Source organism: Castanea sativa, chromosome 5 (assembly GCF_040712315.1).
Source record: "Castanea sativa cultivar Marrone di Chiusa Pesio chromosome 5, ASM4071231v1".
Taxonomy (NCBI): Eukaryota; Viridiplantae; Streptophyta; class Magnoliopsida; order Fagales; family Fagaceae; genus Castanea; species Castanea sativa.
The window spans coordinates 33,468,982-33,482,595 of record NC_134017.1 but is presented as its reverse complement, the minus strand read 5'-3'; the positions used below and the strand labels follow the sequence as shown (position 1 = coordinate 33,482,595).

Sequence of the window (13,614 nt, the reverse complement as noted above, 5' to 3'; positions counted from 1 at the left end):
GATAAATTGGAACTTTCTCAAGGCTGCTGTTCGATTTTGGGATTTCGAAGACCATGTTTTCAGTTTTAAGATGGTTGAACTTTGTCATACAATTGAAGAGTTTTCATCCATACTGGGCTATGAACCTCGTGTTGCACCTATTGTTCCTTCTTGTCATCAACGGCATAGGGCGACTATTTCCCAAGTACTTGGGCTCCCTCTTGATGCTATCCCTCCTTTCATTCAGGACAATTATTGGGTGGACATGAGAAGGCTTATTGAAAGGTTTAGACATGCAACAGTGGCAAATGTCGACCAAAGTTTTGAAAAGCTTTCTGCTTTGGCTTTTCGCTTGATTGGTGAATTCTTCTTGTGTAGTAGAAGACTTGGCTTTGCTGATGCTCGAATTTTTGATCTTCTTGATGATATCAAAAAGAAAAAAAGTTTAATCCCCATGGTTTTGGCAGAAACTTTTCATGGTCTTGACGCTTTATCTAGGGGAGAGACCAACATCTTTCAAGGCAGCCCCTTACGGTTTCAAGTTTGGTTGATGGACCACATGGGCATTTCATCATTGCCAACTGTAGCTACTTATGGTCCTGGAGATTATGTTGGGCGACAGCTTCAATTATTTGGTTGCCAGACTGAAAAAGAGTGCACCTATTTCTTGAGTAGGAAGGATGGTCAAAACATCTACTAGAACTGTCACTAGTGGAAATGTCTTTATCCACTTCTTAGATCACCAAATCGAGATCATATTTTTCTTGTGGGTCTCAGGAGTGTTTCTTTTTACAGGGGTGAAAGGGTTGTGAGTCAATTTGGGCTAATGCCAATGATACCTTCAAGTGGAAACCGACCTTTCAAGCTTGTGAATGTAGCTCCCTCCATCATAAAGAAGGCTATTGTTGGATTAGACAATGCTCATAGAGCGAATGAGACTTTTGTGAGATTTTAGGCTTTTGAGATGCCGAAAGCTTACCATGACTGGCTCAAGGAAAAGGTTCAAGACAAAGAGGCAAGGCTAAAGGAAGCGAGGAAAACTTTTTTGAAGACTTTTAAGAGGACACACAAGAGAAGGAGGAATGACAGGGGGTTGTGACTACGACTCTGTACTTCATAGCACTGCTAGTTTTTTATTATTTTTATTTTAGAAATTGGATAATGAAAGTGTTTACTTAGGCATATGAACTGAGAAAGAAACTCCAACTTTGTTATTTTAACATCTTTTAATGAATAAAGCAGTCCATTTTAGCTTTCCCCATTTCCTCTTTATGATGATGATTTTTTTTTTTTTGTGATCGAGCCAATAACGGCTTCCTACATACCTTTTTAGAAAAGGATCAGGTCATCACATAGTTTAATTTTATTTACCCTAATTTTTGCCTAGGCCGCCCTTTCGGGTTTTCGACCTAGCAGGCTCTCTCACACTCAATTTTTTTTCTCTCCTTTTGCGTATGTCGCCCTTTCAACCTACCCCCTTTTTCTTGCACCCTAATTTTTGCCTAGACCCCCCCTTTTGGGTTTTCAGCCTAACGGGTTTTTTATTTTATTTTTAGACATGGTATTTCTTTAACTGGTCCATATTGGTGGGTTCTGCGAATAGATTTCCATCTAAATCCACAAGCCTTACTCCTCGACTAGAACATATTTCCTTGATTAAAAATGGTCCCGACGAATAGGGCTTAAATTTTCCTTTTTCCCTGGGATCCCTCATTGGGTTTTTGATTTCTTTTAGTACCATATCCCTTATTCTTAGTTCTCTTGGTCTGAATTTTTTATTAATGGCTCTCATGGCTCTTCTTTGATAACCTTGGGTATGATACATTGCCCTAAGCCTTTTTTCTTCTAACATGCACAACTAGTTGTATCAACTTTCTAACCACTCAGCTTCTGGTACTTCCCCCTCCATTACAACTCTTAGTAATTGGACTTCCAACTCTATAGGTAATACTGCCTCCATGCCATAAACCAAAGAGTAAGGGGTTGCCTTTGTGGATGTGCAAATGGATGTATGGTATCCCCACAATGCATAGGGTAACCTCAAATGCCAATCCCTATAATTTTGGGAACTTTTCTTCAATATCTTCCCTATGGTCTTGTTGGCAGCTTCAACCGCCCGTTGGTTTGAGGTTTGTAGGGTGACAACTTATGATGCTTGATGTTATATTCTCGAAACAACTTAGCCACTGCATCTCGAAAATGTGATCCATTATCAAAAATAACCTCAAACGGTGCCCCATACCTACAAATAATGTTGGTTTGAATAAACTGTGAAACCGTCTTGGAGTTCAATACCTTATAAGATGCAGCTTCTATCCATTTGGTGAAATAGTCAACAACTACCAAAATATACTCATGACCATTGCTTGCTTTTGGGTGGATTTTGCCAATGATATCAATGCCCCAAGTTGAAAAAGGCCAAGGAGATGCGAGGCAATGTAAAGAGACCGGTGGCATATGCTTGAGATCTCCATGTATCAGGCATTTATGGCATTTCCTTACGTGGGCTACGCAATCGGCTTCCAAGGTAGTCCAATAATACCCGAGTCGAAGGATCTTTCTAGATAGCAAATGAGCGTTCACGTGTGGTCCATAACTCAACTCATGTACTTCTCCAATAATGCGTTAGGCTTCCTTCTTGGTTACACACAATAAATGGATCCCTTCATAAGACCTCTTGTATAATTTTTCACCGCACAAAATGTAGCTCATGGCCATTCGCCGAATAGTTATCGTTTCATTCTTACCTATGGTATCAGGGAAAGTTCCATATTTAAGGAATTGGAGGATATTAGCATACCACTCCTCATACTTTTCAATTTCACTTTCCAATAAACAACAATAAGCTAGCGCATCCCTTTGCTCAATGATCAGGGTTTGAACAGGGGTGTCATCAGGGATGTCAATCATAGAGGCTAATGTGGCTAGTACATCAGCAAACTGGTTTTGAGTTCGGGGGATGTAGTGATACTCAATCTTTTTGAACTTCTTGGCTAGGTGTTGAAAGTACTTAAATTATGGCAGCAACTTCTCTTCTTTAATATTCCACTTGTTTTGTATTTGCCAGATTATCAAAGCTGAATCCCCATAGACATCAAGTTCTTTTATACCCATGCTGATGGCTGTCTCTAATCCTAGAAGGCAAGCTTCATACTCAGCAACATAATTGGTCGTTGAAAAGTTGAGCTTAACTGATACTGGCACATGAGCTTCTTTTGGTGAAATAAGGAGTACTCCTACATCGCTTCCATTGCGATTGGCAGCCCCGTCAAAATACAATCTCCACCTAGTTGGTTCTAACATCAAAATGTCCCCATCTGGAAACTCATCTTGAACTTCCTTTACTTGTGTAGGTGGGCAATTAGCCAAGTGATCAGCGATGGCTCGAACCTTAATTAACATCTGAGTCACATACTTTATGTCAAACTCGGATAGTAAAAGAACCCATTTGGCGATTTTCCCATCTTGAACCGGTTTTTCCATCAAGTACTTGAGTGGATCCACGCGTGCTATTAAGAAAACTTGGAAAGACACCATGTAGTGCCTGAGCTTTCAGACAGCCCAGACCAAGGCAATACAAGTCTTCTCTAACACCGAGAACTTCTCCTCATATCCGGTCATCTTCTTGCTGATGTAGTAGATGGCATTTTCCTTGCGTGATTCTTCCAAATACTAGGCAAGCAAAGCTCCCATTGTAGTATCTGTGGGGCTTAGATAAAGCAACAATGGCTTTTCTTGCATGGGTGGTACCAATATTGGAGGTTTCAGAAGGTATTCTTTAATCTTGTCGAAGGCCACTTGACATTGTTCATCCCATTTTATTGGTATATCTTTCTTAAGGAACTTAAATATGGGTTCACAAATCATGGTTAGTTGGGCGATGAATCGGCTAATAAACTGAATCCTTTTTAAAAATCCTCGAATCTCTTTCTCAGTTTTGGGTGGTTTCATTTCCATGATAGCTTTGATCTTGTCTGGATCAACTTCAATTCCCCTTTGACTTACTATAAATCCCAACAATTTGCCTGAGGTTACTCCAAAGGTACACTTCTTCGGGTTCAATCTCAACTTATAATGCTTGATGCATTCAAAGAATTTCCTTAAGGCATGTGTGTGTCCCTTTTGGTCTTTTGCTTTAACAATCATGTCATCAACATATACCTCCACCTCCTTATGAATCATGTCGTGCAACAAGGTTGTGGCGGCACGTTGATAGGTGGCACCCGCATTCTTAAGACCAAAAGGCATGACCTTGTAGCAATAAGTCCCCCAAGGTGTGATAAATGAGGTCTTCTCCATATCTTCTAGTGCCATTTTGATTTGATTATACCCTAAAAAACCATCCATGAAGGATAAAAGCGCATGACCGGCCATATTGTCAACCAACACGTCTATGTGAGGTAATGGCTTAGGGCTAGCCTTATTAAGGTCTTGGAAATCTAAACACATTCTAACTTACATCTTTTTTGGGTACTAGGAAAACATTTGCCAAACACTCAGGATAGTTTACCACTTTCAAGAACCCTACATTGTATTGCCTTTCTACTTCTTCCTTGATCTTAAGTGTCCATTCGGGCTTCATCCTTCTCAACTTTTGCTTCACTGGTTTCATGGTTGGGTTGGTAGGAATATGGTGCTGCACAATGTCCATATCCATTCTTGGCATATCTTCATAAGACCACGCAAAAACTTCTTAGAATTCTTTGAGAAGTGAAATTAATTCATCTTTTTCTTTAGGAGTTAGGGTATTACCAATTTGCACTGCTTTTGGTTCATTACTAGATCCTAAGTTAACTAGTTGAATTTCTTCTTTTAGTTCATTGCTTTTATCAACCATTTCATTATCAATTTCAACAATACAAACATTCAAAGCAAGCAAGTAAGCAGAATCAGAGATCATCTTATTAGAATTGAAAAAGGTGGTGACAAACTTGGAAAACTTATTAGAAATTGAAACTAACTCAGTAGGAGTGGTAACAGACTCAATTGGGGCAGACAGTTCTTTTGACAGACACTGATGACTTGGTTGTGACTTGGTGACCTCTAGAAGGATAGTATTCTTCCCAGCTCCAGTTCTTCAGGACAGATGTTGCCTTAGTGATTGGTGAAACTTCCTTGTTGGTCCTCTCCTTTTGCAGCATGTAGATACCATCATCGGCCTCAAAATCTTTACTAGACACCTCAATGATGGACATATTGCTCTTAGAATCATCACTAGATACATCAATATAGCTTTGATCATCATCTTGCTCGCCCATGTTTCCTACCTCATGGGGGAGGCTCTCCACATAAGTTCTAAGATTCTCGAGAAGTCCTTTTGGCACCTCATTAGGGTCAGTGAAACTAGCACCCCAATCATCCCATAAGTCAAAATTTCTTCTTGCTAAAGGGGAAGGAAGTTGAACAACTGGCTCTTCTTCTTCTTGGTCTTCCAATGATCTAACATCTTCTTCCATGACAACACCCCAACTTTCATCAGAGGCATATCCTTCAGATAGTTCATCCAAGGGCTCTTCAATGGTCCAATTTTCCAAGTTAGAAGTGATTGGAAAGATGGATGGCAACTCATCTTCTTCGTCCTTCTTCATGTTAAGTACATTTTCTCCCAACAAAGTCTTCATAGCTTGAGGATCCATATGGTAGATCCAATCTTCTCTCTTGTCTTGCAACATATTCACTTCCTCCCCATCTTCAATCTTACAATCAGTAAAGATCTCAAACCCAGGCATCTTCTTCATAGTCTTAAAACCATACCAAGGCTCAAGAAATTCGTAGTACAAGTGGGTGCATCCTTCTTAGACAAATTTTCCATTGAGGGTAGGGGTATAAGGTTTCATGGGTATGGGATCAAAAGACAAACCTTGGGCTTTGGCTTTAGCTCTAGCAGTCTTCTTTGAATCATTCTTAAGGAGATCATCATTAGTGGGCTTATACCCTAATCCGAATGGGGGAATGGAAGTAGAGAAATGTGGGAATACATGGACACCTTTACTACGTCTCCCTAGGCTCATCCCAAGGAAGTACTTCATTTTTCTCATCATGGCTATCACTTGGACATTGCTATAAGGGTCAAAATCCATTAGAAAACATCCCTAGTTTCTTCTTTGATCCAGGAGATGGTAGGGGCTTCCCTTAGTTCAAATCCCGATAAGAAAAGTTCACTTTTTTCTTCTTGAATGCCATGGATAGGCCTAGTGTTGTCTTGACTATCCCTATATATAGTGATAATGGAATCTTTGTAAGGGAAGTAAACCTTTTGATAGAGTGAGGAAGGTACGGCTCCAGTGGAATGGATCCAATGGCGGCCCAGTAACAAATTGAAGCATGCAGAGATGTCCATAACTTGGAACTCTACCTTTTGAATTGTAGGCCGAGTTTTTAGATCCAAAGTTACATTTCCTAACACTTCTCTCCTTGTGTTGTCATAAGCCCTAACATATTGGCAAGAGGGTACAAAGTCTTCAATACTAAGGCCCAAACAACTTGCAGTTCGTAATGGACACACATTTAGCGCACTTCCATCATCAATAAGTACCATTGGAACTCTCTTGCCATTTGTGTCCACGGTGATGTGAAGGGGATCATTGTGATCTCGCCCTTTACTAGACAAATCTTTTTTAGAATAAGAAATGGATGGCTCCTTCCTTATTGCTCCAATCATAGTGTTGAGGGCTTGAGGGGTTAAGTTGGTAGGGACTTGGATTTGGTTGAGAAGGTTGATTAGAGTTTGGTGGTGATGGTATGAGGCCACAAGTAAGCCCCAAAGGGATATGCTGGCTTGGGTTTTTTGGAGTTGTTTCAAGACAATGTCATCTTCGGGTTGTATTTGGGTATTTTCAATTGTTGGTTTAAAGCTTCAAGTGGGTTATCTGCTTCAAGGTGGGGTGGTTTAAAGTGTTTCCCTCCCCGGGTAAAATGGGTTATCTTATTTTGGTGGCCCAAGGATAATGGTGTAGGAGTTGGTTCTCTTATGGGTTCATTGGTGGGCTCTTCTTCCTAAATATTAATCTTAGGCTCCATGAAGAGTGACACATTTTCCATAATTTCCTCCCAAGTTATCATAGCACACATGGGGACATTGCTAATCAAGGCAGACGGGTCCCCATTTTCTTCTTCTTCAAAAAGGCAATTGATTCTTGGGCCTTGGTTCATAGCATGGTTGGGTAGTGGATTGTTAATGACATTGGGTCTAGGAGGAGGGCCTATGATCTTTTGATCGATTAAATTTTGGATAGCATGCCTAGGAGAAAAGTAATCATCAGTGTGAAGGCCAGGAGTTTGGTGACAGCAACATCTCTTGTTAACATCAAGTCCTCGTGGTAAGGGATTGGGCATATTGTAATAGCAAACCTTGTACTTGTTGATATATATCCATTTGAGGCTGTTATTATAGTTCTTTCACCTATCCTTCCATGTGTTGTTTCTTTTCTCTCTTTATACACATGTTTCTTTTTTATTGTATGCAATCTTTTATTTCTGTTTCTCACTAAGATGCCTTGATGAGTTTTGTTTAAAGTGTTTCAGAAATACAGGTTGTCAAAGTCTACTTGCCATGAACTCTCTTCTTACAAAGTTTTTCAATAGTTTGTGTTAGGATAGATTTTATTGTACTTAACAAGTGAATAAAAGTTGAGTGATTTATGACTTCTCTCATATGTTCATTTGTTTGTTGTGGTTTTGTCACGGATTTCCAAAGGGGGAGATTGTTAGGACATATATGATTTAATGTTAGGAACATATGTCAACATTTTATGTATTGGCTAATCCTTTGACAAAACGCACTTTACTTGTAATTGGATAGATCTAGGATGTGTTTAATACTTCAAGAAACAAGGTTTCAAGTTCAAGTATTAAAACCATGCAAGTCTATCCAAGAATCAAGTGAAGAAGCGTTGGATAGATAGCCCGTGGCTCGACAGCTAACTCGATAGATGGCTATCTATCGAGGTTTATAAAACTCAGTTTTTCAAAACTGTTTTTCATCCAATCCACGAGTATGTGTTTAGGCTTTCTTTTCTCACAACACTAAACATATATAAGGATTATTTTAAGGGCCGTATGAGGTTACACAATAAAGAGCATAATTGCACAAGAGCATAATTTCACTAGTGTGCCCAAAAACCTAGTTTTCCCTAGTTCTTGAAGAAGCTGCTGTGTTTGTACACCATAGGGTTTTATGACCAAGCAACTTCATGATCTTCATCGTGTGATGAACAGAAAAACTTTGCAGCCAACATCCTTCTCAAGTTGGTGATCAAGTCGCATACTGGGATCCACACATCTTTTGGTTAGTAACGTACTGGGAGCCGTGCAATACAAGGAGAGATTGTCACTACAGAACAAGTCCAAATGGGTATTAGGGTAAGGGTTCAATTGTAGGTTGGTATAAGGTTCTAGGATTCCTTTACTTGTAACTGCTTGTTTTGATAATAGTGGATTCTCGAGAGTGGTGACCTTAAAATCACCCTGTGGGGTTTTTGCCGTGTAGGTTTTCCCCATTCGTAAACAAATCACCGTGTCATTTAATTTCTGCTGCATATTTAGTTATTTGGTAATTTGTTTGTGCTACCACGCTCATTGCATGTAATTGAAACTAATTAATTCACTTGGCTAATTAATTGGTTAATTTATCACAAGGGATCAATACATTTTTGGCCTATCACAAGGTTCAAACAATCATGATAGGCACAAGCATTGGACTTGAGCTTCTCATGGTTCAAACAATGGCCAAACACATGCATAATGCAATGCAATTTACATGGATCGACCTAAAGGTAGGTTCTATGGGTCATTACAACATGGATAGAAGGTAAGTTAAAGGTCCCCCACAAGCTAAGACGTCGTACCTCCTAACTTGTGACGCCAGGATTGCAGCGTTAGTCCAAATGGTACAGTTTGTCCCTATGAACCACCATAGCATAACCATGATGATCCTCGTCGCGGTGGGTGGTAGGTTCACCGTTGGGTATGTGAGTCTCATGAAGACCACAATCCACGGCTAATACTACTAGGCTTCCGAGCTAGCACGCAAATAAAATAAATTCATTCAAGGAAATGATGCATGACATACAATATAATGACATATTAGACATATTATATACAAAAAGCAATTAACAAACGATGACATGGTTGGCCACCATAACCTAATTGAAGCTTAGCCCTCAATATCCCCAGCGGAGTCGCCACTGTGAGAGACTACGCCATCGGCCCGTATTTTTGATGTTGGACCAAACCCACGTGAATGGGTGGAGTTGTGTTATTGCCTCTCAAAATGGAGGTTCGACTAGTTATATTTTCCCCTTTAAATTAAGGGTTTTACAATGGAGTCACCACTTATTTAATTATTGGGATAAATAAGAAAACCAAAATTAAAAAATCCTCATTTTATTAATTTTCAATTAAATTTACATTGATCATAGGAAAATTACATGGTTTTGGTCCTTGATACAATCTAAGATAAAGTACATAGCTTTATTTCCTAGTTACAATCTAAAAATTGAAAATTACAAGGATAAACATTGGTCTATCAACTCTTGATCTAAGTTCGGAGGCTATGTTACAAGGTGGGAAGGTGTTAGGCACCCACCTTACCCGATAAAACCGGTCTTCTAGACTATGGTGGCCAACATTCATATCATATCATTCAATATGTCAATCAATTTACAAGTTGAAATTTAATGTGTGTGCATGTGATGAACCCTAATTCAATTCATTAATCATTGCATTTGGATTGAAAAATAAATTTTAGTGAATGTGTGTGTATGGTGATATCCTAGATTCAAGGATTTGGAAGAATTATGAAACAAACATATTTTTCATATTTTTGATATGGATTTAAGATCAAAACTATACATGAATATGTGATGAACAACCAAGAACATGTGAAGAACACATAAGAACATTGAAGAACATTCAAACATATTCAAGAGAATTTAAATAATTATTATCATACTTTAATCTTAAATTCTCATCATGGCAACATAAAAAACAAGTTAGGGAAAATGAATTATACCTTCATGCAAAATCCATACGGTGGATGAGGAGACTCTCGATAGAGATCCTAAGGGTAGAGGAAAAGAAAAGCTAGGAGAGGGAGAGTGAGTCTCACTCAATACCTTGAGTCTTAGGAAGACCAAGATATGACAAGACTACTCTACTTCACTAAAACTCAAGAGAGGAGAAGAGAGGGGGGTTTTGTGTGTTTTGGAATGAAGGAGAGGGGTGGTTTATATAGTAGTGGTGGACGAAACATGAATATAAGGTCATTTAATGAGGGTTGACAAAGAATCATGAACCTATACTTCATTTTAGCCTTGGGAAAAATCTAGTGCATTAAATGTAGAGATTGGTGGGAGTAAGGAGCAAGCAAAATTCGATTTCCCATAGCTACTGTAACAGCTTGTAGAGCCAAATTAGAAAAATCATATCTTACTCAATTCTGATCGGAATTATCTCATTCTTGTACTCAAATTGAAGCCCCGGATGTCTAGTTTCTGAGAAAATTAACTTCATTCATAGATTCAAAATATTCTGAGAGATATAAATGAAATGGTGAGCAAAGTTCATTTGTTAGAAAACAATTTCAGCACAATTAGCATTAACAGGTCCCAAATTAGTATCCAATTAACATTAATAGGCTCCAATCACTCCCATTTCAGGCTTAATTAGATCCAAATTTACCCTAATTAAAAGATAATTGCACAAATTACTTATTGAATAATTAATGTTTAACTATCTAGTTAATTAGGTGTATGCAACCTTACCATAAAATGTAATCCTAATCAATCAAATTATAACACATCATTAATCTCAAATTGATTATAATTATAACCAATTGGAGTCAATTGTTCATAATCACATATAGTCGGACTCAATTTACGATAGTGCATCTTGGCCATTAAGGATCAGAATCAAGATGCATATTTCTAAGGTGAAATTACCCTTTTATCCTCCATGTGACGTTAAATACGGGTTGCAAAATGGGGTGTCAACACTTATCAGACTTCCCTTTCAACACATGTGCTAGACATCCCCAAATGTGGAGATATTTCATACTAGGCTTACACCCACTCCACAATTCCTTAGGTGTGTTGGGAACAGATTTTGATGGAACTAAATTTAAAATATGCATTGCAATTTTTAGTACATAGCATCTTGTTTCATTACATTCATGCATTTATATGGATTTCTTGTGCCCCTTTGATCATCTTAGATCATCTTTATGTTTCTTGGGTGAAGTTTTATAGTTTCTTATACCCTTTGTCAATCATGACAAAAAGGGAGAGAAAATGTAGTTTCTTTTTAAGATTCTACATGTTTCATCTTGTTAGGGGGAGTGTTTACCTCCTTATTGTTTTAGGAGCTTCTTTTAGCTTCATGTACCCCGGTCTTGTGACCGTCTTATTACATACATTTTACTTTATTTGTATATATATGATGATGATGTATATTTTCTTCACCTACCTCTACATGTGTTGTTTCTGTTCTCTCTTTATACACATGTTTCTTTATGTATGCAATCTCTATTTCTGTTTCACACATGATGCCTTAATGAGTTTTGTTTAAGTGTTTCAAAAAGACAAGTTGTGAAAATCTAACTTGCCATGAACTCTCTTCTTGCAAAGTTTTTCAAGAGTTTGTAATAGGGATAGATTTATTTTGCAATACAACAAGTGGTTATGAGTTTAATAATTTAATACTTCTCTCATGATTGTTTGTTTTGTTGTGGTTTTGTCATGGATTGCAAAAGGGGGGATTGTTAGGGGCATATTTTATGTAATTGGTTAATCCTTTGACAAAATGCATTTTAATTGAAATTGGGTAGATCTAGGATGGGTTTAGTACTTCAAAAAACATGTTGTTCAAGCCAAGTATTAAAGCCATGAAAATTGAACCAAGAAACAAGTGAAGAAAAGTTGTTCATTATAACTCGATAGATATCTCGACAGAAATAATATCTATCGAGATTTAAGAACGAAGCTCGAGAAAAGATGAATATGTTGAGATCTATGAAATCAGAATTTCCAGATCTGATTTTTGGCTCATATTGACATGTATGCGTAGGGTTTCTTTTCTCACAACTCTAGACATATATAAGGCTTATTTTAAAGGCCGTAATACAAGGAGAACACATGTAGAAAGTGACCTAGTGCCTTATTCTCTCTGTAAGAAGTTACTGCGTCTTTACGCCTTAGGGTTTTGTAACCAAGTGCTTCTTGATCTTCATTGTTAATGAAATGAAGAACTTTGCAATCAACATCTTCTTTAAATTGCTGGAGTTAGTCACGTATTGGGATTCATGCATCTTTAGTTAGTCATGTACTGGGTCCGTGCAAAAGGGTGGCGTTCATATATTGAAGAGATCAGAGGTTTTAAAGTGATAGAAGGTTTCTGCCGTAAGTTCATCTACGGGGATTGTAGAGTCTAAGGACAAAAGTTTTGTACTAGATTTGAAATTTCTCTTTATTATAGTGAATTGCTTTTCAAGAAGGTTTCCCCCCCGGGTTTTTTACTGTGAAACTAGTTGTTTCATTGGTTTTCCTAAGTCATCATATCTTGTCTTATTTACTATTCCATTGTGCATGATTTTGACATGATATTGATGTTTGTTTGTTTGTTTTAACAAGGTTTATTCATAATAAATCTAATTAACAACATGGATTTAAAACTTGTTAATTCTATCAACTGGAGTCTAAATTTCCCAACAAAATGTCATTAAAGGAGTATCATACTTTGACAAATTCGTCTAGGTGAAGCCCATACCTCGATATAAATTAGAGTACATAATCTCAGCCACCCTTAGTCTATCATCACCCTCTTTACATTAAAATCGGCAACCCTTACGGTTACCGCTAATGCGTCGTCATGAGGTTGGATGGTCCCTTCCTTGTCTTTTCTTGAGAAACCTAGGAAATCTTCTTCCCATCTAGCCTTTTTAGTTGGTTGGGACCCATCTCTACCTCTGAGGTAGGCACCACGGTCGAAATTTGTGGAGCCACTTACCCGAGGCTGCTTATGATCCTGGCTACATGTATTACCTCAACAAGGCCAAACGAGGGGGTCGAGACTTGTGATCCACTTGCCTCTTGCCCACCTTGAGGTCAGGGGCAATCTTGAGCTATAAACTCCTTCATTTGCCCAGCCTTTTCCAACTGACTTAAGTGATCCTTCAAAGTGCTGTAGTCCTTAGTGGTATGGCCTCTTTCCTGATAATAAGAACAATAAAAATTTTGGTTCCTCTAAGAAGCGTCCCCACTCATCTTTTTCAGCCAACAGAAATAGAGATCATTCTTTATCTTATCTACAATTCAATAAACTAGTTCCTTGTATAATGAGTTCACCACCTTGGATCTCTACTATTGTCCTTAGGGGTAGAAGTCCCTTCTCAGTTGAGAAGGATGATCCAACTTGGCCTCTTTCCTTTCTACCACAAGTGCCTTAGACTTGGACTTTGCTTGCAATTGGTCATCCACCAGTCTTTTGTACTCTTCCACCCTTTCCATTAGCTTATGCATATCTGTGATAGGTATCAAGGTGAGCAAAGTCCTCAGCTTAGAATTGATAGCAAGCCCAACCTTGAAAGTGCTAGCAGCAAGCCGTTCATTATTTCCTCCAATTTCGTTATACAACTCCTAG

At 38.3% G+C, this 13,614-nt stretch overlaps 1 protein-coding gene across 1 annotated transcript; it reads right to left on the bottom strand.

The window, feature by feature from the left end:
- Positions 1-2,994: 2,994 nt before the first annotated feature.
- On the bottom strand, positions 2,995-3,516 carry LOC142635088 (uncharacterized). Its single transcript, XM_075809302.1, has one exon. The coding sequence runs from the start codon at positions 3,514-3,516 to the stop codon at positions 2,995-2,997; it is 522 nt and encodes a 173-aa protein (XP_075665417.1).
- Between the last annotated feature and the right edge of the window lie 10,098 nt (positions 3,517-13,614).